Source organism: Aspergillus heteromorphus (assembly GCF_003184545.1).
Source record: "Aspergillus heteromorphus CBS 117.55 chromosome Unknown BO70scaffold_69, whole genome shotgun sequence".
NCBI classification, from domain to species: Eukaryota; Fungi; Ascomycota; class Eurotiomycetes; order Eurotiales; family Aspergillaceae; genus Aspergillus; species Aspergillus heteromorphus.
In genome coordinates, this window is record NW_020290474.1 from 29,797 (window position 1) to 53,234 (window position 23,438).

Below are 23,438 nucleotides of genomic sequence, written 5' to 3' on the forward strand. Positions count from 1 at the left end.
GACGTCGGGGGACGGTAACGGGACCAACCACCAGGAAGCCTGCAGGAGTAAGAGAAACCGGATCACAAAATTCCCCGATTGAAGGTCTCGATGGCAACAAGCCCTAGCGGAGCGCTGACAGCAGGTCGATCGAATGGCGCACAGCAGCGGTGGGAGTTCGGGATAAACAAAGCGGGTCAAAGAGCGGCAGGGGGCGTGGTCGAGAGAAACCAACAGAAACCCCTCACGAGAAACCTCCAACAAACAAATCGATAACGAGCGTAATTGCAGCAAGGAGCGAGCGACGAGGTCTAAAACCGGATGGGTCAGGTAAGAGTAAGAGAGTGTTGTCGTGGAGAAGGGGGGGGTGTGGAGGGGAGGGAGGAGAGGGGGGGGGGGGGTTAGTTTAAGATCCCCGGGCGGTTGGAAGTAGTACCTGAAGAGGGCGCGACCGGGGGGGGAGGAGGTGGGAGAGGATGCAAGGAGAGAGAGTAGATGGATTATTGGAAGTCCTAACGGCTCGTTGACGCAGGAAATGTTTGAAGATGGGCTACGTCAACGAAAGCACCGATGAGAGGGGGGGGGGGGGGGAAGAAGATGGAAAAAGAAGGGCAAGAAAGAAAGATGACGAGAAGAAGAATGATACTAAGGAAGGACGGGGATTCAGCGGCGCAGCGGCAGAACGAGGAAGAATAATAATAATAACGACATGAAAGGAGAGTGAGGAAGAAGGGGAGATTAGCCCGGCCAGTTAGTCTGGTTAGGCCGGGATTTAGTCCATGGTCGGTTCGGTACAGAAAGAGTATGGTAATTAAAAAGGGGGTGTTGAGTGTGTAGAATGAGTGTACACTCACGGTACTCCGTACTGTGGCCACGCACCGGCTGAGGTGGGCCGGGATCCCCCCCCACTCCCTCACTCACCAGTGCGACTACGGACGGTAAGTACCGTATTTGTCCGTGGTTGCGGTAAATGACGACCACGCCCGCTTCCTGACCCGTTCCAGTCTTCCAGTCCCGGGGTGTCCTCAGGTACCCCCAGCAGACGTTCTCGACTCTTTCCACCGCCCAGCCAAGCAGTGGACGCTGTATCTGCGTGTACCGTGTACTGTGTGTGTCCCAGATGGGTTCTCTACTCTGTGGAGTGTTGTGGACACTGAACAAAATCCCCGTGGCGAAAAGGACATCCATCCACCCTCGAAATCCCCGTCGATGCGCCATCACGCTAGCACTAGGATGCCAGGCCATCAATAGTACGGAGAAGAAAGCCTAATTTGGCCGGTGCCTGCCGCAGCAGATCAACGGCGCTATAGATACTCCCAGCTAACAGCTCTAGATACTATTTATCTACATTCTAGGTACGAGGACTCTTTCTCGGGTCGATCCTGCACACCTGGCCCTACCGAGAATCCAAGGTGCCAATCGCATCTCTAGTATCCAGTACCTGGGATCCTCGTCGACGGTCTAGACAGTCAGACTTCAGACAAGGTCGCATTGCGTATTCCGATCGGCAATCCCAGGGTCTCGCCGTCCGAGGAGCTGCTTATTGGGATCCAAGGTGTCTATCTATCTATCGAGGCATCTATCAGGCATCGGTTCCGCAGTCCGGTACACAAAGGTGCTGCCAGAAGAACACGGCCAAGCGGAGGATTCACCTGGATACGATGGGATTATTATTATTCTGGCAGGCAGTAGCATTCGGGGTCAGAAGCCCACATTCATTGTGCTACCTCAGGAACAAAGACGCACCATTGGCGAAGCGGTTGAGAAAATACCCAGTCCGTCCCTCGGATTTAAGCAGCAGTCGGTAGGTAGATACGTGGCCTGGAAGGGAGGTGGGAGGTGGGATGGGATTCACTCAGGGACCAGACACCTCGGAATTCCAATGATCCCAAACCCGGGGTTTGATGCTTAATGTCGAAGTTGAAGCCATCCTCAATTTTCAGGCACGTCGTACAGCGTCGAGGCGAGAGAGGCCGGAGTGGCCAGGAGCAACTGCCGATCACGGTGGTACAGCGCCCATCGTAATTCCCGCCTCGCACGCCAGCCTCTTCTGCAAAGGGCATAATTCCGTCAAGGTTCGGACCACCGCAAGGTCTAGACTGACGGCGTCGGTTTAGTGCGGGTGGTTCCTGAATGGATGTGGGGATAGCCCCGGTGCGTGGTGGTACGCGCCGGGTGGCCGCCTCGTCGAATGATCCTGATCCATGGCATGGCTGGGACTGACTGGCAGATGGTTCCGATCAGACAGGTGGCTTCACGTCCGAGATTGGGGTCCGACTCAGGGTTTGGTTTGCATCGAGCTTTAATGATTTGATCGGAAGAAAGAATGTGATAGGCATGGAATCCTCTCCTGCCAACAGCGACAATTCTCAAGAGTGTTTGTTATACTGTGTACTTGAGTGTACCGTCACAGCCCGTCTCCAGTACATACCGTAAGGCGTACGGTGGTAAGATTGATCTCCCTCCTGATTGAGTCAGTCACAATCAACCTCCACCCTGGCTGTCTCACCATCACTGCTTAAATCAGAAGGATTCAGGTCTTTCCGTTGGATGGATTCTCGACGTACGCACACATCTGCCGCCGGCGCGGAGTCCGGTGTACAGCGCAGTATCCCGCAACCTACAGCCAGTCCAGTTCTGTCTGTCCTCTGTCCCGTCAACTCGATGGCATCAGGCATGCTGCTGCGGCGTCTTCCCTTGAATACTGACGGGCGGACGGTTGAAGATGATTTTCCATCCATCCAGCGGGCTAGCGGCGGACACTATCGACTGCAGTCATTTCGAGAACTCGTTGGACTCCGTTAGAGTCCTTGGCTAATTTCTTAGCCTGCAGCCGAAGGATGGAAAATAATCAGGCCGGCGATAAAATCGAGGGCGCATTCCTGTCTTACACCACGTGCATGTTCCGTGACGCCAGCAAGTCACGGGCAGCAGGCGAGTCGTTTTCTGTCTTTCCTCTTTTTTTTTTTTTTTTTTTTTTTTTTTTTCTTTTTTTCCCCATTCTCCTAATTTCTTTTTCTATCGCTATCGTCAATGCTTTTGCCCTGACATGACTGGTATGTCAAAAATGCCAGAAACATCGGTCACCGCCCTGGCCAGGGCACACGTCAGGGCTGAAACACTCGTCATTTCCATCCCTTCGGTCTCAGGACCGCAGCAGCGCCAGAAACAACCTGGTACAGCATTCCAGGGATCTGGGATTGGTTGGACCGGCACAGTCAGAGAGGATTTTGCAGAAGGGCCCCCTTGGTCATCGCTCATTCGAAGGCTGGATAAGATGGGGGCAGCTTGGCAGCTTGAGCTTGACGGTTGTACACAGTACAACTACACGGGGGTGTCGCCCACCCAGGCGTGCATATCAATTTGGCGATCGGCCAGTCCAAGCTCTGATAAGGTGCAAATGAAAATAATCAATAATATATATCTAGTAGTATGTAGTAGTCTGTAGTGGGAACTCGGACCGTCGTGCGTCTGAGTTGAGTGCGGCTGGTGGACTGGCGATGCCATATAGACTAGCTAGAGGAGCTAGCTGCTAGTAGGACTGACTAGTCAGGTCCTCCGTCGTCCGTATCTATCTCGTCCGTAGAACCTCCAGGAGGCCTCCGTCGGTGGTACCATTGTTCTCGTTGCTATTTTAATCCGGTAGGCTGAATTCGTGTTCAAGGGTCTCTTTTTAGAGCCTGGGGCTAGTGATTTGACGTAAGCTTACTCGGGATGCGTCGTGGATAGGAGGATGTCTCTTGTTTCTGTGCTGCATATACCTAGGAGTCAGGAGTCAACCGTCAACCGTCAACCGTCAACCGTTCCATCGATGTGACCTGCTCGATGCAGGCCCGTTGTATGATGATACATTGATCGGCCTCCTGACCCTGAACCGAACCGTGGCCAAATCTCGCCTGCGACCCAAGGACGGGGAAGTTGCGCTATTCCTGTTCCTGACTTTTGCCCCACCCCGTCCATTGGCTCCATTGGCTGACTGCCGGGTCTTGGCGCGTGCATTACCCCGATCGGGGCTAGGCCCGTACCGTACGCAACAGATACAGGCAGCAGAGACCGCAATATCCTCCAAACCGATCGCAACTGATGCTCGCGAGTCGCCAGGTCAGAACTACTCCCTCGTATCTAGTCGCTCGTCGCTACGAACTATGCTGGGCCGGCGGCTTCATCCTCCGCACCTTACCCAGAGAACCCTCCTGCCACGACCGAACCACCCGTCCGATTCCTATTAATAGGGGTGGTCTGTTCCTATCTTTCGGTTTCTGGTCCTGCCGTGGATAAACTTTGCCCTGGCCGACCCAGCCGATCTGAAACAGACTGGGATCGATCGTTTAAATAATGGAGGCCCCAGAACTGAGAACTGAGAAGAACCCCCCCCCCCAGTACAAGGTTCGATCCGGTCACCTGCTGCGTCCCATGATCGGTATCTCGTCGCACCCAAGCTCGGTTACCCGTGATGTACATTGCACATGCATAGAGAGAGAGAGAGAGAGAGAGAGAGAGAGAGCGGGGATCGCAAATTTGTCTATCGAGTATGGTGTGCAGATAAGAGGTTCTAACTGTACATTCAGCCAAAATGCAAATCATCTGCATATAAGCACATCACAGATCACATTGCATTACCCCTGCAGCGGTGATTTAAGTGCTCACGAACCCGGGATGCATAATGGAAACTGCATGATTCAGAGACGAGAGCCCCGGTTCGGCACTCTCACCACTCCGGTGCATTCAATCTCCACGTCCGTTCCCAGAGGCAATGTCTTGACGGCGACACATGTCCGGGCCTGTTCATTAATCAGTACACGATAGATCCCCCTCTGGGGGAGTAGAGGACGACGCACGGGCTTGGGGTCCACAAAAGATGAACTGTAAACTTCATTGACGGCCGCAAAGTCGTTCATGTCGGCCAGGAAGATGTTCACTTTTACGGCATCGTGGAGACTCGAGCCTCCGGCTTCCAGGACGGCGCTGAGATTTCGGAGGATTTGTTTCTGGATTCGGTGAGCGAGGCCTTGTTCTGTCGTTTAATTCGGAGTCAATGGGTGTATGTCGTACCGTTCTCTCTTGAATGGAGCCCTCCACCATCTTGCCCGTGGCGGGATCCACGCCCACCTGCCCGGAGCAGTAGACCATGTTGCCGACGACGATGCCCTGGGAGAGGAAGGGAGGGGGGAGGGGGGCATTCTGGGTGCGGATGGGGACTCTTGACGGCTTCCACATTTTGTACGAAAGATGCTATGCTATGTCCTGTGTGTTATGTAGACAATAACCGTGGGATGCGTTGGAGATATAGGCTGGGGAAAGGAAGGGATGGAGGTTGGATGCTGTCGATAAGCGGGGATGTGATCGATCAGTCACGCCCCACCACATATGACTAAAGAGTAAAGATAGCTGCAGAGGGATGGATAGATACTCCTTGGACATTAATGTCAACTCTGTATTCAGTACCAAGTCAATCATATATCAGTGGAAACATTTCAATTGTGTCAGTTTTGTCTTGTCTGGGATAAATCCGAGAGTTGGAGTTGTCGTGGGGACGGAGAAATATATAGAGGAGCCGTATGGAGTATCTTCCCGCTTGCCGGAACCAACATCTGCAACCAATGCAAGCATCCGGACATTACACATACCCTGCACCAGGATAGAGCTGATGTTTACTCTGATCTCGCTTATATCATGAAAGATATAGGTCCGGGTGCACAGATAGCACATTCCTACTCCTTTCAAGTAACCTGATGTTACTCACAACCCCCACCACCAGCTAAATCAAGAAGAATGGAGCAGAATATAAGCTTAAAGAGCTTACCAGCTGGCTACTCTGTCTCCTACCATCTAAGCAAATCTTTTGCTCTGACTCTGACTCCTCATGCCAAAAAAAAATGGCGACTCATCGCCAATTCACTATCCCAACCACTATCCCAATCACAACTCAACACAGGGCGACACGAGACCCGCGTCGGAATTTTCACCAGAACCCCCCTCTCCCCCCCGAGTTCATGATCCTCACGGTCTTTCTTCTCCATAACAGCATCACTCACTATGGACATGACCAGTGACTCCCAGTCGTCTGCTCCCATCTCGTCTCCAAGCATGGATGCGGCACCTCAGCCTCCCAACAAGCCTGTTCTGGCAATTGAGGCAGGATCAGCATCCGGATCAGAGCCAGAATCCCGGGAGAAGACCGTCGAAGCCCAGGTTCATAACCTCAAGGTCATCCTTCACTTGAACCGTCCCCAGGAAGACATCATTCCCCGCGAGTACCTCCTCCGGGCGGACCGCACCTGTAATTCACCTCCCCACTCAGTCCCAACCTTGTTCTGACGACGAGAAACATCAAGCTAACTGATATATGACAGCTGCCGTTCAACGCCCTGTCTGGATCTTCCGTGAAGCGGAGGATGGCAGAGAGGTGAACCAGAAAAAGTGGTCGAAGGTCGACATCCGCTTCCGCGGCGTGTTCAAATCGCTCAAGAAAGTCCCTCAGTTCGAGGATGGCGTGTATGAAGAGAACGGTGGAAACGTCAAGAGTCTCCCTACTGGAATGTCGTTCAAGGATTCAGCTAAGGCCCAGTCGTGGGTCGTGTATGCCCTTTTGGACGAGATTCTGAACCTGCTGGATATCAGACAGGAATCGGAGGATGAACACCAGTATTTCTATCTTCGGTAAGTCTCTTCTCTTTCTCCTCCAGGCTGCTCGGAGAAACAATATCTATGATTTGTTAGCCTGATATACTGATCATCTCAACCACAGCCCTCGCCTCCTCGGCTGCAGCATGGAGTACTGGACCGGCTACCGTGTCAAACACAAGGATGCGCCCAACACCGCTGGATGGATTGCTATTGACCATCATCCTGATATCAATGTGGCGCGTTGCATCATGCCAGTGTCTACTGTATGACCTCCCCCCCTCCCCTACCCTACCCTCCCCCCAGCCCTCACCAACCCAACTAACCCCCTCCACCTCCCACCCACCAGACCACAACGCCCACCCAAACCCCCAGCAACGCCCTCGCCACGAACTTCCAACACCTCCTCGGCCAACTCCTAATCCACGTCCTCCGCCTACACCCAGCAGGCGACCAACTCCCGGACCAAGAAATCTTCCTCATCGGCCTGCACGGCTCCAAACTGCACCTCCTCCGGGGCATCTTCCAATCATCCAAAACCTCCCGCGTCTGGTGCGGCCACCACAACACGACCTTCATGGACGGCCTGGAAGCCAACAACCTCGCCACTCTCTACGAAGACCGGTACATGTCCGCCGCACACATGGAACGCTTCGCCGAGCAACTCCACTGGCTCCAACTCTCGCGCGACGAGCCCGAAGCCTCCGCCACCGAAAGCGCCGACCCCAGCGTATTCCGCGTCCTCAGCAGCAAGGAGTACGATCTCTGGCTAAAGGATGAGTTCAAGGACGCGGTGCGTCTGATTTCCGCTCTGGCGATGTATCTGATGAGCGGGCAGGCGCGGTGCGGGATCCTGCAGGAGATCTTTGAGCTTTTCCCGTACGGAACGGGGCTCACCGGCGAGGATAAGTCGGATGGGGTCGCGGAGGAGAGTATCGATGATGAGATCGAGAGGGAGCAGTTGGACTTGTTGTTGCAGGAGATTGAGATCGCGGAGATGGAGGAGAAGAAGGCGCTCAAGGATCGGTTTCTGGCCCAGGCGAGGGATTCGATGCGTGAGACTGCTGTCGATCGTATTGGCGGGCTTCGTGAGTGTCATCATCCCTGGTGGGATTGGGTGTGGGATGATGAGGAGACGGATGGTAAGATGGGGGTCGGTCGGAATTGATTGGGGATGAGGCGTGGTGGATGCGTTTTTCGGTTTTCTTTTTCTTTTTCTTTTCTTTTTCTTTTTTTTTCTTTTGTATGAGTATGCTTCTGGTGTTGGCGAGGGTGGGTAAAGAGTGGTTGGATTGTACGAAACAATGCGCTGGGAAACGCGTTGGCTTGAGAAAGCTATAGGAATCTGGCGAAGCTGAGACGGATGGATGGGTTTGAACGTTGAACGGATTTGGCGACGCTGAGATGGACTGGCATGAGAAAATCGGGCTTGATCGAGTACTTGGGGGTTGTTGGACCTGAGAAAGGCTGAGAATGATGGTGAAGCAGAATGACGAAGATGGGGGAATGGATGGACCTGAGAAAAGTTAATGGCGTTGACGAGGCAGATGGAGGTGTATGTGTATCTAAATTGCAGCAGAGATTGTGGCTTTTCTAATTTTTCTGATGAGGGGAGAGCAAATAGTCCACACAATGTGACTCGAAATTTCCTAGTTACTATACACGTGCGCAGACACCAGTGGTCATTCAGTCTCCGTGGCGTCTTTCAGACTCGAATACCGTGAAGCCGTCAATTCCTCGTCCGTCTTTTCCGCCGGTGCGGAAATACTCGACCACCACGCCAATTGCATAGCATGTCGCTGCCGTGACTGCACCGCCGAAAGCCATCCTGCGTAGTGCTTTGCCGGGTTTGGACTCGGGCTTTGAGCGTTTGGTGTTTGACATGTCAGCATCAGATAATATTGTCTCGTTCGTGGGTGGTGCGTCGGGGAAGTCTTCAGCATCGACCCGGCCTTGTACTCGCGGCAGTTTGCTAGAAGATGGACTTTGTTCCAAGGCTTCCGCCTGGGTTGCGAGACTGCCTTTCACCGCGTGAGCAAGCAGACCAGCATCGTCCTCCACGGACACATGCGTTTTCCTGAAAACAAGAATATCCCCACCACCAGAAACAATCTCATAGCCGTCAGCATGCAATTTTGCAAAATGAGGCAGAAACTTGGCGGGCATGTTCAAGCGACCAAGGACTTCTGCTGGATCCGCAGACTCATTCGGAGTATGGAAAGACGTGCTTGTTTCTGCCTCGCTGACCTCGAGGGTGGTAGGATCATATGCAAGGACTCGATAGAATTCGGTAGACGTGCCATTGGCGAGGGACTTTGCCTTAGCTGTTTGCCCAGAGCATTGGATGGTTTCCTGTTCTTCATTCTGGACATGCACCTTAGAAGTCCCTGGACTTTCTAAGCCCTGCGGGTCTGGCTGTTCCCTCACATCTGAACTCATTGAGCTGGGTTTCTTGACCGCATCTTCTACCTCGTGCTTTTGGAATCTGCTTCGAATGCTCTCAGCATCAATAGTGCCGACAGTGTCAAAATGTGAATCAAACGTAGCATCCAAATCTTTGCGGGATGGCTTCGTCTCAGGGTCTTGACTGAATTTCTTCAAGTAGTAAGGACCCCGGATGTCACTAGCACTCAAGAGATCCAAGTCCTCCTCCCTCTCCATTCGCATCCTGTCAGGCTCTTGTGCCGAGTCCAAGAAGCCTCGAGGGACCTTGGATGAGGGACCAGTATATCCTTGATTACCATACTTGCTCGCCATTGTGTCATTAAAGTGGGTCCCAGGGGTCTTGGTTTGTCCCGGCAGATCCAGCTGCTCATGGATACCGTTATCAATGGCACTTTCTGGCGTCACGGTGTTTTGAGCCTTTGAAGACTCCACTATGATTGCCTCTGGGGGGCCGTCAGCGTCTTCAAAAACACCATTGGAACCCTTGTGGAAGACCGTTGATTGATTTCGAGATTCTTCCTGAGCTGGCGATGATTCATCCTCTTGCACCTCATGCTTTTGGACGTTCTCGTCCGCAACTGGGACTGCAAAACCATCATCTTGCGAAAGGCGTTCCGGGGAAGCTTTCCCACCCACACCTGAGTCTGTGGAATGTTTAACTGGAGACATGTAACCAGCTGGCTGGGGTTGTGATTCTTGAGCTCCCACTGGCGCATCATGAACAGTTCCCTTTCCAGTCTTCCCAGCCACATCGGATTGTGTCAAGTCCCTGAGAATCATACGGCCGCTGATGGGGTCGAACTCGTAGCCTACCCTACTTGAGCTCGCAGGGTTTACACTTGACAGTGTGTCATCGCTGACGATATCTGACTTCGTCATCTTGACAGGAATAGAAAAGCCTCTGGAGGCGGTTGGGGCACTCTTTGAACGCGCTGTCGTATCGATTGCATTCTTCGATTTATCAAGCCCCAAAAACGAACGACAGAGAGAGGTCAGCGTATTGTCAAGCTTCCCAAAGGAGCCAAATAGCCCCAGCCTCCGTCCGAATATCGCCGCGTAAGGATCCTTCTCGATTGCATTGTGGATCTGATTCATTTTCTGCTGCAACCGGGTCCTTTCGGCTTCCCAAAAATCTTTCTTCTGTGCCCTCTCATTTTTAATCTCAAAATACCTGGGCTTGTGGTCGTGCGACTCGCATCCTCGGTTCCACCAGGGATGATGGTGTTCATATACGGTATGTGCTTGTCGCGGAGGTCGAGCTGGTCTGTCGCGCAGCTTCGATAAGTAGAAGCGGTTATGCTTGTCCATTTGTCTCATGAGGTGGTCATAGTTGTGTCGTTCATGTGTGCACCTCCATAGGCGACGGCACTGGAACGAGGACGGGGACTTGAGGAGTCGAGATGAGGAGAAGAGGATGGCGTGAGGACGGTCCCCGGTTAAGGCTGTGGACCACCTGACTGCCCTGATATCTGATACTGCAACTGGATGGATCATGGTCGGGATCCAGATGGTCCAAGTGGTTCGTTGTAGAGGAAACGACAGCTCTCCGATGACGCACGCTGGACCGGGTTGGGACGGCCAGAGCTGTCCTCGGTTACATCACCGGGTCGGGCTAGAGGTCTGAGGTGGGGTGGTAAGTATGATCTTTATTATAACACTAGACAAGCTATGGAGAGTTGAGGGACGATGGACTAGATAAACCGCCAGGGTGAAGTGTGAAGGTTGAAGGGAAGAGAAAGAGGAGAAGAAGAAGAAGAAGAGGAGGAGCGCAGGGCGGGCAGCTGATAAGGCGGAGAGAAGCTCCGGCCAACGCGGGGCTACGCAGTCCAGACCGCCTCCACAAGGGTCACCTATAATACTTACTCTATTCCTCACTCTGATAAATGGATAAAACCCCCTAAAAATCTTTAAGCCACCCCAAGAGCCCAGATAGACTAAAAGTCTTGGATATTTCAAGAAAGAACAAGTTTCAAGACAATCAAATTAATCTATTACGTGTTACGTGATTACTGTTGGCGGTCTCTTACCCGATCTGGCTAGCGAGTGAGTCAGCGGGCTATATACCTCTCTCTCTCTATCCACAATAATCAATCCATCCATTGCCGCGACACACCCCTCTTTCCTACTTTCGTATAGCTTCATTTTCTGCCCATGGGATCCAATGATACCATGCCAAGATGGGGCCGTCGGTCCGGTGAGACGCTTCGGTGGGACGCCTCAGTCACCCAAGTCCATCATCCGGACTAGCACGCAACGATATAAATCCACATGTTGCCCAGGAAAATGGGGCTACTCTAGTATGTCACCAAGTATCCGCATACCCGACTCCCTCAATTACCGAATTGCCAGGGTGCGGCACATCTCAAGATGAATCGCATCATTCTTGTCACAGGAGCCAATCGAGGTAAGCCAAGAACCTCCTCCCAGTCTAGAATATTCCGGGTTTAATGCCGTCTATAGGCATTGGAAAAGGCTTCGTAGCACAATATCTTGCCCAGCCAGATACCACCGTCATTGGAACCGTCCGGGACACCTCATCTGAGAAAGTGCAAGACCTCACCACGCTGCCCAAGGGCCCTGGCTCGGATCTGATTGTCGTGGCGCTTAACGTCGACAACCCGTCCAGCGTTACGGAGGCCGCGTCCGTTCTCCAGACGCAGCATCACATCGAGCACATCGACGTTGTGATTGCCAATGCGGGAATCTGCAACCACTGGGGCCCCGTGCAGGAAATGACGGACTCGGACGTGCTTTCTCACTTTGAAGTAAATGCACTGGGTCCGCTCAGAATGTTCAAAGCCATGGCGTCGTTGTTGCAAAAAGCCAGTGCTCCCAAATTTGTCTATATCTCGACGCTCCTGGCGAGTCTCCAGGCCATTGAGCAGGTCCCTTCGTTGACTACCGCTTATGGGATGTCGAAGGTGGCTGGGAATTTCCTGGTCAAGAAGATTGAGGCTGAGAATAAGCACTTGATCACTTTGTCGATCGATCCGGGGTAGGTTCAAATTCGCACCCTTCGTTCCGTGGAGGCTTAGATGACTGATGCTGGTGGTCTCGTTTGTCAATGATAATAAGCCTTGTTCAAACTGAGATGGGTAGTCGCAATGCGCAGTTGGTTGGGCTTGAGAATGCCCCGGTGACGGTTGAGGATACCGTTCGCGGAATTACAACGCAGGTAGGAAGAAAGTCGATTGCGATGCCCATCCGAGGGTTGCTAATATCTGTCCAGATCGATGCAGCAACGAAGTCAACTACCTCTGGCCAGTTTGTTAACTACAGTGGGGAGAGGGTGCCCTGGTAGACGAGTTCTAAGTAAACAACTTTCCGAGATCTGATTATAGAATTGGCCCAGTAGACAAGAATCCGTTTCTAGACAGTAATGATTCTAGCATACAGCATATTAACAATAACGTTACTAACATTATGAAGTACTGCAATGAAGGTCATAGCCAGGTTAAGACCATCCTCAATCATCAGGTCACAAACTTGTCGGATTAGGGTATGTATCCCCGGCAACAATTCAACGACGAGAGCCTACAGCAAGCAAACAGGGTCGTAGGCCTGTTGGATTGACGAATGTTGAGCAGGCTTGGGCCTTTAGTAGTGAAGCATCTCGCGAACTACAAACGCCCAACTCCATTCATTTCCCCCGATAAAGCCAAGCACATTTCCGATAGCCATCTCGCATCCTTTTAATCAACACAGCTAAGAATGAATGAATGGGCCGCAAACCTATGCGGGCCTCTTCCCTTGGTCAACGAGAACCTCTTCTGCCATTTTTCTCAGTTTATTCAAGTCCAGGGAGAGGATTTGGGTTGGATTTTGCGTTCTTGTGGCAGAAGACTTGTAAATCTGATGCTTCGTAAATTCGATACGGTCATTGGGATGGCTAGGCTCGGGAAATATCGCCTAAGCTCGAGACGTGAGTAATTTTCCAATATAAAAATTAGAAAGATACTGACTTTCTCTTCCACTTCTAGGCCCCCTCGCCCGTCTCGCCTCCACACCTCGATATCTCCTTTGACGCGTCCTCGGGCCTGCCGCGTCCATTTCAGTAATATCACCATTTCGACGAGAGGTTTTCCGATCATCCATAACTCCTTATCGGCCCTCAAAAGGGGGAAACTTTCGGCCCATCCGGATTCAATAATCATAGCCGGGGGGGCGGTGCCACCGGCACGCATATACAGATCTGGCTGCTTAACTGACCCTATATATCTTCCAGTGAAGTCCCTGAATGCTAAAAAATATAAGTAATAAGATACGCTAACAGAAGCATATAGTACATACTCGTTCCCACTCCAATAGACAGCTCGTCGTACTCATCCTCGGATAGGAGACCATCTGCGAGCCAGTGTCCGGAAGCGTTTATGACCCAGCGTTGATGGACATCATGAAGTTTCGTTGTCATCAGGACAACCCGAATAGTACGTGTGCATGTGTTGTATCCTAGGCTATTATTATGAGTATGAGTATGAGTATGAATCAAAGAAAAGTGAAGGGCGGTTTATATATACCGGCAAGATGACTTTTCTACGTGCTTGCAGTCCTCCAAGAATCTGCAAACTAAGGCACCGTGCTCGGGTTCGATATTCGTATAGACCAACTCCTTGAATCCCTGTGTACGGGCCAGTTCGTGGAGAATGTCTGCAAAAACTTCCTTGGCAGAGACGGGGGGCTGATCCTCACGGCCGGGGTTTCTGAGGTTTCGTGAGCCGTTGTCTTCTAGGGACTGCGGGAGACTTGTTGGCAGGGACATGGTGTGATGCAGTGTGGGAAGAACTGAAAAGTAGGAAGGTGGGCAGGTAGGTATCCAGATAGTAGGTGAAGGAACAGAAGAAGGGCAGTGTGCAGGTGGGCCGAAGATATAGTAGTACAAAAGCGGAAGGAAGTCCCGGCCGTTACTTTATCGTAGGTAGGTCATTATTACGGAGTACTGACTTTTCCCCCTAGTTATCCGTAAGGGCTACCGATAGCTTGTTTGTACTGGTGTAGTTTTATGAAGTTATTCGATAAAGGAACATCTGAAGTTGTTGTTGTTCTACATACAGAATGAGGAGGGGAAAATGGGTGTCCTTGATGCCTTTTGGGTCCGAATACTTGGCAAGACGTGCAACGACTTGCAATATCTCACGATGGTTTCGTACCGGCACGGCCAGTAGCAACGGCCAATGGTTCTTGCCATGGTCATCTTTACAGCAAAATGTCAACAAACACTTCGACCACTGACCGCCACGCTCTTTATAGAATAGATCCTCGCCATTTGGTCGAAACCTGGAAGCAAAAGCTTTGTCCTCGATGGGGCTCGCGAGTCTCATCACAATAGCACTGTACCACTCCGTGTTGCCATACTTCTCCATGCGCTCGTCGGGAAATTCATCTTCGTCGGTAGACTGATCCGGGTCAGTTTCCGAAGTCATGAAGGGGGGGTTTAATCATGCGAGAAGACATAACCCGGTTGGGATTGACTTCTTAGATGGTAGGTAATCCATAGTAAATCATAGATCAATTTTACTTGCTGATCGTGATCTCACTATCGTAATCGTTAGGCGTGAAATTGCTGTCCGACAGGCACGGACTCTATATAAGACTGTCTTCTATGCCAATCCTGGAGATGCCCAGACTATCCACATCGGGCGACTCGGGGCTGGATGTAATGTAGTTGAACCAAAACCGGAGACCTTCAATGCCTTGCTCTCGGCAGAGGATGCCCTTGTCTTCTGCCATTTCCAATTCTTCCGCTGCAACGCCTACACTCCACTTGAATCGCTGGGCTGCCTCTTGCGCGGTCACGCCGCGCCCGAGCAGATGCCAGTCCCAGGCCACCGGCTCGTTTGGTGGCACTTGTCGCAGCTCGGCCATCCAGTCTAGCAACTGCTGAAGGGTCTTCTCGTCACTCCAGTCGTATCGCTGGACAACGAGTAGTCCACTCTTGAAGCGGCGGAGACGGACGGGTAGCTTCAGTTTCTCCCATAGTTCCGCAGCTTTCTGGAAGTCTGAAGGACTGACGAGCTCGACGCCATTGCGGGACCGGTTGAAGAGGGCCCAAAGATCAATGAGACTGATGATGCCGCCTTCTTTGTACAAGATGCCTGTCCGATCATCGGTAAGGTACTCTGCCAAGTTCCGAGAGAGCTCCGAGAGGTATAGGCTCTCAGCCCCGGATCCAAGCATGTCTTTCGTCGTCACCATGCCCAACGCTGCTGCGGACTCTGAAAGAACGGCGCTGGTCTCTGCAGAGCTTCCGCCGCTAGCCATGCCTGACTCTCGGGCCAGTGTTTCAGCAAGCGCAACGATCTGCTTGGCAGATGCCATGAGCGCCTCGAGATCCTCGAATGCGTTGCCGATGACGAGCTCGTTGTTTTTGCGGGCCTCGAGACCTCGCCGCTCAAGGCCTGCAATACCCACCCCGGGGGAGCGGGATTGCGGTATAGAGCCAGTCGTCGGTGCAGACACATTCAAGCCCGGGGAGGTGGAGCTTGATGGTTGCTGCGGCACGGGCGGAGCATTGTAGAGCAGCCATTTTCTCTGGATCAAAGCACCCTTCAGTCTTTCGTGGAATATCTTTTCCCCACCTCCACGGAAAGACAGTTTCACGCTGTCCTTAATCTGAGTGCTCTTTATACTCCCTTGATCAAAAAGAGGCGCGGGAGATTCCGCACGGTGTTGATCGCCATTGGTGGCCCTCAGAGCACTCGCAGAGACCAAGGAGGCACCACAGATCTCACATTCTATAAGGGAAGGATGATTTACAAAAGTACACCGAGGGCATGAAACCTGAGGGCCACCTGGTGAAAGTGATGCGCTCTTCGGAGCGTTGCTCTGAGGCGAGTACTCATTCCCAGGCTGCGACACGGCTGGGGTTGTCAACGGGCTATCGCGACTGGTCGCAGCAGTGATAGCGGCCTTGAGAATCGTCGCGAAGGGAGGTTTGATGCCACACGCTAGACAAGGAGGTATCGGAGTGGCTGCAGTAGCCGTGGATGGGTCGAAATTGGAGGGCACGGGGTTAGAGAACGAGCATATGGGGCAGATCCAGGTCGCATTGATAGGCGTAGGAGGGGCCGGGTTGAACTGTGGCACCAAAGTTGGGGTCAGGGGAGACTGCGATCGCGATGGACTTGCGCCAGCGCTCTTCGACCGGTCGAGTGTGTTCTTGAGCGGCTTGGGATATAAGGTGATCTTTGGGGACGACTTCAAGAAGCCTGCCTAGAGCGGATAAGACAGGGGCCGATGTGCATTGTCCGAGCAACTCACGTACTTGGTAGTCCGCCCTGTCGATGTCTTTCAGGTCGATCCCGACCGAGTATCTCCGCGGCTCATCCGCCGCCACATAACAGACTCGATGCGAGGTCAGATAGGCATGACCATTTTGGTAATTGGGGATTTTGTATTTCCTACACCCGGAGGCACATTACTATCAGGTCAGATAATCACATTGACATCCAGTGTCCAGTGTCCAGTGTCCAAGGGAAGAGAGGGAGAGAGGATGTGACGTGGAGGTGAGACTGGATCAACGAATGACCAGAACGGAGCAAGTAACAGCAGGCTACTCACCCTTCGTACAACCCCACGGCATCCTGGACAAAGAGCAAGGTCTCATCGGGCAACAGTGAGGGGCGCAGAGCAGTGGTGAGATCCAGAGGCTTGAAAAACATCTAGCCCAGGCGAGCAGCACCTCTTCACTGTTGGAATGTGAAGAGGGGCAGAGCAGTTGTATGGCGGTTGATTGACGATACCTTAGCGGGTGCCTCGTATTGCGGGCAGCCGTTACGTTATCAGTCAGTCCGGCCGGGGCTCGGCTGGATGCAGCAGGCGGTCAGGCTCGGCCCAGCCAAACAAGGGGAGGAAATCTCCCTCCGCCACCGAAGTAAGCGAACTTCTCCTCTCCTCGGTTGGTCATCATCGTTATTCCTCCCCCCCCCCTTCTCGGTCTCATCTCTTCAAGACATCCCCGCTGGACATATACCTCGACTCAAACTGTTTCTTTGATCTCTTTAGAAGCCAGCCGATCTGCATTTCTTTGTCCATACCCCCCCCCTCGCAAAGCACAAGACCTGTCCTGCTCTGTTGCTATAGGAATGATATTTTAATCGTCTTCCTCGAATCAAACAACCCGTAGTTCTTCTATTCTTTTCTGATCGTCCTCATCGTTATATTTCTTTCAATTTCCCGTGACTAGAGCACCTGTCGCTATGAGTTCTGGTATTCCGCCGTGGCGTGCCACCGCGTCAGCCACTGCTACAACCTCACTGCCTTCCTCACATGGTACGCTTCCCCCATTGACGTTGACCAGTCGTGTGTGCATCTCAGGACCAGTGCTAACCGCCAGAACAGCAGCCCCAGCGTATATTCCCGTTCAAGCACGCCGTAGTCTCACCACAAAGGCACCGAAGCCAGTCCCCTCATCCGCCTCCACGCCATCGACAGCCGCCGAAGCGGCCGACCGCAAACGAGTAGACTTTCCAGAGGCGGTTCGCAAGTATGTGCAACGCAGCTTTGCGCCTGAACACCGACTTCCCGGCGTCGAGCGAAGCGAAATGGAGACCAAGCTCAAGACAATCATCACAGAGGCAGCGGAGGGTAATCTGCTCGACAAGATCGACTGGGAGACCCTGCCTCTGCCACAGGTCATGGTCCAGAACGACCGCAACCGGGTTCTAGCCAGTCCCAGTGTGTCGTCATGGGGTGTGTTCGGCACCGCCTCGCCCAAGAAGCCCGCCGCCGCCGTGGACGACCCGTCCAAGAAAAGGAAGTCGGTTGAGTACCAAGGGGACGCGAACAGCTGTCCGCCGTGGAGACAAACTAACAGCCAGAATGCCTTTGAAGATCGAATCACTTATCCATCCACAGACAAGCGGCAGAAGATTGACATGAAGAACACAAGTAAGTCCAAAGCTAATCTGGAAATGCGGAGGAAACGTTTCGAGGATCCCCAAGCCCGCCATGGATCTTCCCCGTCGTCTCGCGGTGACTCGCCCGCCCCCAGTGCAGACCAAGGCCCTGTGGTCGGACGGTGCCAGAACCTAGAGAAGAACTACTTCCGCTTGACGTCCGCCCCGAACCCCGACACGGTCCGTCCGTTGCCGGTGTTGATGAAGACGTTGGACCTGCTGAAGAAGAAGTGGAAGAAAGACAACAACTATGGCTACATCTGTGATCAGTTCAAATCGTTGCGCCAGGATCTGACGGTGCAGCACATCCGGAACGAGTTTACCGTCAGCGTCTATGAGATCCATGCCCGGATTGCCCTGGAGAAAGGAGACCTCGGTGAGTATAATCAGTGCCAGACTCAACTACGGGCGTTGTACGCACAGCAACTCGGTGGACATCCTACGGAGTTCCGGGCCTATCGTATCCTCTATTTCATCCACACCCGCAACTGGACGGCCATGAACGATGCGTTGGCCGATCTAACCGCAGCAGACAAACGGGATCCTGCTGTGAAGCATGCTTTGGACGTCCGGTCCGCCCTTGCCCTTGGAAACTACCACCGCTTCTTCCAGCTGTATCTCGATACCCCCAACATGGGGGCTTACCTCATGGACATGTTCGTGGATCGTGAGCGACTTTCTGCGCTGGCGGCCATCTGTAAAGCGTGAGTTCCTCCATGGTTCCCGTGCATGAACACCGGCTGACATTCCTGGTTACAGATACAAACCTGATGTAAAGATTCGTTTTATTACTGAAGAACTTGGTTTCGAGTCCGACGAGCAGAGCGCACACTTCATTCTGGATCATACAGCGGAGGATATGCTCCAAGAGAAAGATGGAGTCGTGAGACTGCTTACGAGCGGCAAGGCCGGGCAACTGTTCGAAGGAGCCAAGGCCGACGCTCACCGGGTCGTCGATATCAAGGGACAAATATAAGTTCCGTATCTCTTGATTATTTCATTAATTCACTCACTCCCCTTTGCACCGTCCGACTACCCCCACCTAACCTGACTGGGCTGGATCCCCCAGTCCCATTCACCCTTCTGGATACTGTTTAGCCTTCAGCATCTTTTCCCTGTTCATTTTCATCTTCACTAAAACGGCGCCTGGAGTTCCTTCTTTCGCCTGTTCGAGTCCTTCTGGCATTAGAGGCGTCCGGCATTGACTGCCGTGGTTTGAGGAGATCTATACCCATTCCGACTCCCTGAATAAAAGTGGTTATGCTGCATCTGTTTTGCACAAAATATCTATTCCGATGGAAGGCTTAGTGGGTATGGATAGCAAGGCATGTAACTTTTGGTTTGATGTTTTGATGCTGTTATTTTTTTTTCTTTTCGGTAGCGCAGTTAATATGATGATTATTGAAGACTTTTGACTTTTGACTATCGTAGACAAAGTCATGACCTAGTAGTGTAGCTTCCAAGCTCGGACTCAAGTGTTCCTTTTTTCTAAGTACTTTGTGGGGAGAAAAGAAAATGTTTGATGTCTCACTATCATTCCACTGCGCGATTGTTATCCCGCAGTCATCAGTCAACACTGGTCTGGTAGGTACATATCTAGATAGTCAGTAGATAGATTCACCCGATCTGTCCGTCCATGTCATGTCATGCCGTCCGTGAATGGTCCTCCCTCCGTATCACCGCGGACGTAACCAAACGAACACCTCTCTCTATCTACTTGATACAGCGGAAACACAAGGAGGGGTCATCTCATCAAACATGCCGCCCCATCTGTAGGTAGTGGACGAAGTACAAAGTACGAAGTATGGAGTATCTACTGTGCACGAGCATAGAGTAGTTAATCCATCCATCCATCGCCCGTTAAATAACTGATATATACCTACCTGAGGTCTAGACCCAGCTTTTTCAACCGTCAGACTCATCTTATGCATAGCCCAGACATGGATAGGTAGGACGTGGTGGGTACGGAGTACTGATCACAATACTCCAAGTCTCAGATGGATGGATAGATAGAGAGAAGTAGATACGTAGTACAGTAGGTAGATACTGAAACACCACCCACATATAATCCCCGCATTAGACCCATAGCCAAACGATCGGTCGGTAGATCGATCGATCGATTGATCTCCATGCATCATGCCAGCAAGCAGGTGTGGACGTGGTGGGTAGACAGATACGTAACTACATACTGTTAGTCAGTAAAGTACTTCCATGGCATGATGGATGATATCACACTGGTAAGGTACGGTGTGATATAATGATATAATGTGATATGATCGGATCGGATCGGAGGGGAGGATAGAAAGAGTAATTAAGTACTAGGTATCGTATCAGGTATCAGGTACAGCGGCAGATTGATCATAGAGGGGTACTTAGGTACAGGAGATACTAGTTAGGTATGTAGGTACTCGATAGCTGGGATAATCCATGCAGATGGCAGCTGCCGTGGCCGCATGATATATCAGATTCGGGAGGGAGAATACTAAGTACTCAGTACTCGACTCGGGGTGACAGCTGCGGTGATGGATGGGCGATGGTTTGGGTGGTCGGAGTGGAATGGATTGTATGGATTACCTTATATGGGAGAATACTCCGGCAATGTGGTAGAGTGGTAGAGTCGCTGAGATTACTATCTAGCTACGAGCTACATTATAGTACTTGAGAGTGAGTGAGTGGGGTAGTAGTTGGAGAGAGTGGATTCGTCAGATGCTCATGCAGGAGATGTTATTACGATGGAATGGATCTGGTGAGGGGCTCTCGATCTGTCTATCAGATGTACAAAGTACCAGAGCTACAAAGTACGTATGTATGTACTGATGGATGGATCAACAGGATCAAAGATACTGTTTCATCTGCCTTGCCTGGGTTGATCCATACATCCTGATCTGAGCCCAGCTCCAGCTCTGACCTGACTCCTCCATGGATCCCCACCAAGATACATACATACATACATACATCTCCACCCACCCACCCTGTAAGCTGGCAGTAGATAGATAGATAGGGCAAGTGGCAAAAATTGCCATGATCAGCACGCTTATCCAGCCAAGCTGCAGCCCAGAGACTAACTAGTGAGACGTTTATCGACTCTATCTGAAATCTTAATCGCTGGGACACACGCTTGTTTCCACCCCCGCGTCGTGGCGGTGCGGCGGAGTTTGATGTGCAGGGTAAAGGTTTCGGGAGGGGGAGTATACTTTGTAGATGTACGACGTGCAGAGACTAGACAGTATCTAGTATGATGAGGTAAAAGAGAGGTCGGGCTGTTGGTGGCTCTGCCCTGCCCTGTCCTGCTTTGCCTTACCTGGGAAGGAAAGGTATCTGCGGTGAGTTGTTTGGGAGGGTTGGGTTGGGTTGGGTTGGGTAGGGTTGGGTAGTGAGGGTACTGGGTACTGGGTTCAGGATCCATGGATGATGTACTTCCGGCACATGTTGTACCACACAACAGTATACATATGTATGCGCTACTGTAGGTACTGTGAGTCTGTGACAGGGGAGGGGGGAAAGACCAATGCTCCCATTTGGATAATGGTACCGTCGAGGGCACAGTTCGGGTTCAGGCTGTTGTCATGGCGAAGTCGTCAGCGTCCCTTGCAGACCGCGGTTAACCACAGTAAAGATACTTAGACTAATGCTCAGTCAGGCTGCAATGCGACCACCTCTTCTCATTGGGATCCGAACTAGGACAGCTTCAGAGAGAGAGAGACCCTCTCTGCCGATCACGGCGACTGCAGAAGGTCTGGTTGGATGGGACTCAGCCAAACCATGGGATTCAGGGGAGGGCTCAAGCCTAAAGGTTTCCCCGTCCGAGCTTCTGCAGAATTTCGGGCTCGGGGGAGGAGGGTCGATACGAGGCAAGTCATATCCGATAAGGTTGCTGAAAATTGAGGACCGTTCGTGCCATCGTGAGCAGCGGATGAATATTGCGATGGACATGATATGATATGATGCTTGCTCTATCTACTTCCGGAACCCTCCGTCTCTCTCGTCCTCAAACCACCGCCGGAGCTGCCATCTGAATCGGTCCGCCACTCCGCCGGCAATTGGCAGCCACAGCCCTCTGCTAATTAAACGATAGCAGCACACAGACCACCCGCCGACCACCCAGAGTCAGTGACCCAAACTCAAGTCCGGTTCTCTCAGCGATGGGCAACCCCAAACCCACCTCGGCTTCCGCCCAGCCCAATCGTTCCTCGTGCGGCCCCCTCACAACTCAGGTACGCTGGACCTTCATACGTACGGCGTCCCCAGCCCGTCCCTAGGGTTACTGGCGTCTGGACCGTGGCCTCCTGCACTGCCAAAGTTTGGTACGCGGCGAAGCCATGTTTTTTTTTTTTTTTTATTATTGCCTTGCTTCTATTATATTCGCACATTCGGCCGATTCCTGACTCTTATCATCTCCTATGTGCGGCACGGTTCTCCGTTCCCTGGTCTATCGATCGGCCGCTCCCAGCTGGATGGCGCCGGTCTCTATACTTATACAGGCTAAATCGAATGGGGGGAGGGAACCCCTGGTGCCCAACTGTGCCCGGAGGGGAGGGAAGGGGGGGGGGGGGGAAGGAGGAGGAAAGAACCCACAGGAAAGAAAGGGGAATGGAGGAATCAAGAGAAAATAGAGAGAAAAAAAAGTGAGACAGAAATGACCAAAAAAAAAAAGAAAAGAAATAAACCCCCTCTCTTCTCCAAGTCAGGGAGGGATATGATAGCACCACCACCACCACCACCACCACCACCACTACCAGCAGGGCTGGAAGGGAAAACGAACTAAGGAGTCTCACGTACGTCCCTAGTGCCTTAGCGTCCAACCAGGGTGGAAATGGCAGTCATACCTTACGCGGTGCATCCATGCAGACGGCCGGGGAGCAGTTCCCGGTGCTTGACTGGTGAGAAGACTAAATAAAGGATTTTTAGGCACACAATGGCGGCCACAGCTGGGCTGGGACTCGAAGAAAGAAAGAAACGAAACCCCCCCCCCCCCTTTCTCAAGATTGGGTTGGTGTTTGGGATGAGGGCTGATCTTTTCGGGGGATGATGTTAGGTTATATTGTGCTGGTCTGGCGCTGTTGTTCGAGATTGTAGAGAGAAAGAGAGAGAGCGAGAGATAGAGAGTACAAAGTATCTCGCGTGTGCATCCCAATTTCTCGTGGAGACTCCCGTGCCCTTGAAGACTCCATTGACATCATCCTCACCATCATCCGATTCGAGATTGTCGTCACTGCCTCCGGCTACTAGTACGGTATAACTGCTAGTCTAAGTCCCCTTAGATAAAAAAAAAAAAAAGAAGAGACCAGAAAACGGCGCATTGAGTCAGAAACGAGCGATCGGCTTCAACGTCTATCACGATCGACTGCACGAATCGGACATTGCCTTCCGTTGTTGGTAAGGTAAAGTATTCGATGTACGGAGGACCTGCGGTTGTTACTTGAGGTGGTATCTACTTAGATATCAATCTACTATCAATCACTACATATCATCATCATCATCATCATCACCACCACC

General features: G+C 52.0%; 8 protein-coding genes across 8 annotated transcripts; 3 read left to right on the forward strand and 5 right to left on the reverse strand.

Annotated features, from left to right (window-relative positions):
• Positions 1-1,663: 1,663 nt before the first annotated feature.
• On the reverse strand, positions 1,664-2,400 carry BO70DRAFT_367066 (uncharacterized protein). The gene has a single exon (XM_025544494.1). It carries the CDS (start codon positions 2,040-2,042, stop codon positions 1,770-1,772), a length of 273 nt encoding a protein of 90 aa, XP_025394196.1. The 5' UTR covers positions 2,043-2,400; the 3' UTR covers positions 1,664-1,769.
• Positions 2,401-4,232: 1,832 nt separating this feature from the next.
• On the reverse strand, positions 4,233-5,196 carry BO70DRAFT_347238 (putative L-PSP endoribonuclease family protein Brt1; the record flags this gene model as incomplete). The annotated part of the gene is made up of 3 exons (XM_025541580.1): positions 4,233-4,760; positions 4,818-4,967; positions 5,032-5,196. The coding sequence occupies 3 exons, from the start codon at positions 5,194-5,196 to the stop codon at positions 4,659-4,661; spliced, it is 417 nt and encodes a 138-aa protein (XP_025394197.1). The 3' UTR covers positions 4,233-4,658.
• Positions 5,197-6,197: 1,001 nt separating this feature from the next.
• On the forward strand, positions 6,198-8,030 carry BO70DRAFT_208281 (uncharacterized protein). Its single transcript, XM_025538643.1, has 3 exons — positions 6,198-6,639; positions 6,728-6,869; positions 6,953-8,030. The coding sequence occupies exons 1-3, from the start codon at positions 6,326-6,328 to the stop codon at positions 7,769-7,771; spliced, it is 1,275 nt and encodes a 424-aa protein (XP_025394198.1). The 5' UTR covers positions 6,198-6,325; the 3' UTR covers positions 7,772-8,030.
• BO70DRAFT_208282 (uncharacterized protein) lies at positions 8,031-10,628 on the reverse strand. Its single transcript, XM_025538644.1, has one exon. It carries the CDS (start codon positions 10,540-10,542, stop codon positions 8,290-8,292), a length of 2,253 nt encoding a protein of 750 aa, XP_025394199.1. The 5' UTR covers positions 10,543-10,628; the 3' UTR covers positions 8,031-8,289.
• Positions 10,629-10,972: 344 nt separating this feature from the next.
• Positions 10,973-12,349, forward strand: BO70DRAFT_347248 (SDR family oxidoreductase; the record flags this gene model as incomplete). Its single annotated transcript, XM_025541581.1, has 4 exons — positions 10,973-11,452; positions 11,509-12,043; positions 12,124-12,223; positions 12,278-12,349. Exons 1-4 carry the CDS (start codon positions 11,416-11,418, stop codon positions 12,347-12,349), a joined length of 744 nt encoding a protein of 247 aa, XP_025394200.1. The 5' UTR covers positions 10,973-11,415.
• Positions 12,350-12,479: 130 nt separating this feature from the next.
• Positions 12,480-13,853, reverse strand: BO70DRAFT_325566 (uncharacterized protein). The gene is made up of 4 exons (XM_025540646.1): positions 13,566-13,853; positions 13,339-13,502; positions 13,011-13,288; positions 12,480-12,957 (listed from the first exon to the last, which is right to left on the reverse strand). Exons 1-4 carry the CDS (start codon positions 13,805-13,807, stop codon positions 12,781-12,783), a joined length of 861 nt encoding a protein of 286 aa, XP_025394201.1. The 5' UTR covers positions 13,808-13,853; the 3' UTR covers positions 12,480-12,780.
• Positions 13,854-14,283: 430 nt separating this feature from the next.
• BO70DRAFT_433650 (ESCRT-II subunit protein VPS36) lies at positions 14,284-16,706 on the reverse strand (the record flags this gene model as incomplete). The annotated part of the gene is made up of 3 exons (XM_025548426.1): positions 14,284-16,257; positions 16,310-16,445; positions 16,606-16,706. The coding sequence occupies 3 exons, from the start codon at positions 16,704-16,706 to the stop codon at positions 14,629-14,631; spliced, it is 1,866 nt and encodes a 621-aa protein (XP_025394202.1). The 3' UTR covers positions 14,284-14,628.
• A 255-nt stretch (positions 16,707-16,961) lies between these two features.
• On the forward strand, positions 16,962-19,356 carry BO70DRAFT_433651 (SAC3/GANP domain protein). The gene is made up of 3 exons (XM_025548427.1): positions 16,962-17,316; positions 17,386-18,646; positions 18,702-19,356. The coding sequence occupies exons 1-3, from the start codon at positions 17,244-17,246 to the stop codon at positions 18,916-18,918; spliced, it is 1,551 nt and encodes a 516-aa protein (XP_025394203.1). The 5' UTR covers positions 16,962-17,243; the 3' UTR covers positions 18,919-19,356.
• The last annotated feature ends 4,082 nt before the right edge of the window (positions 19,357-23,438 follow it).

Coding starts and splice junctions, on each gene's coding strand:
- BO70DRAFT_208282 (XM_025538644.1), bottom strand. CDS start 10,542: ATGATCCATCCAGTTGCAGTATCAGATATCAGGGCAGTCAGGTGGTCC.
- BO70DRAFT_367066 (XM_025544494.1), bottom strand. CDS start 2,042: ATGCCCTTTGCAGAAGAGGCTGGCGTGCGAGGCGGGAATTACGATGGG.
- BO70DRAFT_433651 (XM_025548427.1), top strand. CDS start 17,244: ATGAGTTCTGGTATTCCGCCGTGGCGTGCCACCGCGTCAGCCACTGCT. Junction 17,317..17,385: donor CTCACTGCCTTCCTCACATG/GTACGCTTCCCC, acceptor CCGCCAGAACAG/CAGCCCCAGCGTATATTCCC. Junction 18,647..18,701: donor CTGGCGGCCATCTGTAAAGC/GTGAGTTCCTCC, acceptor TCCTGGTTACAG/ATACAAACCTGATGTAAAGA.
- BO70DRAFT_208281 (XM_025538643.1), top strand. CDS start 6,326: ATGACAGCTGCCGTTCAACGCCCTGTCTGGATCTTCCGTGAAGCGGAG. Junction 6,640..6,727: donor CACCAGTATTTCTATCTTCG/GTAAGTCTCTTC, acceptor TCTCAACCACAG/CCCTCGCCTCCTCGGCTGCA. Junction 6,870..6,952: donor GCATCATGCCAGTGTCTACT/GTATGACCTCCC, acceptor CCCACCCACCAG/ACCACAACGCCCACCCAAAC.
- BO70DRAFT_325566 (XM_025540646.1), bottom strand. CDS start 13,807: ATGTCCCTGCCAACAAGTCTCCCGCAGTCCCTAGAAGACAACGGCTCA. Junction 13,503..13,565: donor GTAGAAAAGTCATCTTGCCG/GTATATATAAAC, acceptor TCATAATAATAG/CCTAGGATACAACACATGCA. Junction 13,289..13,338: donor GTCTATTGGAGTGGGAACGA/GTATGTACTATA, acceptor TATATTTTTTAG/CATTCAGGGACTTCACTGGA.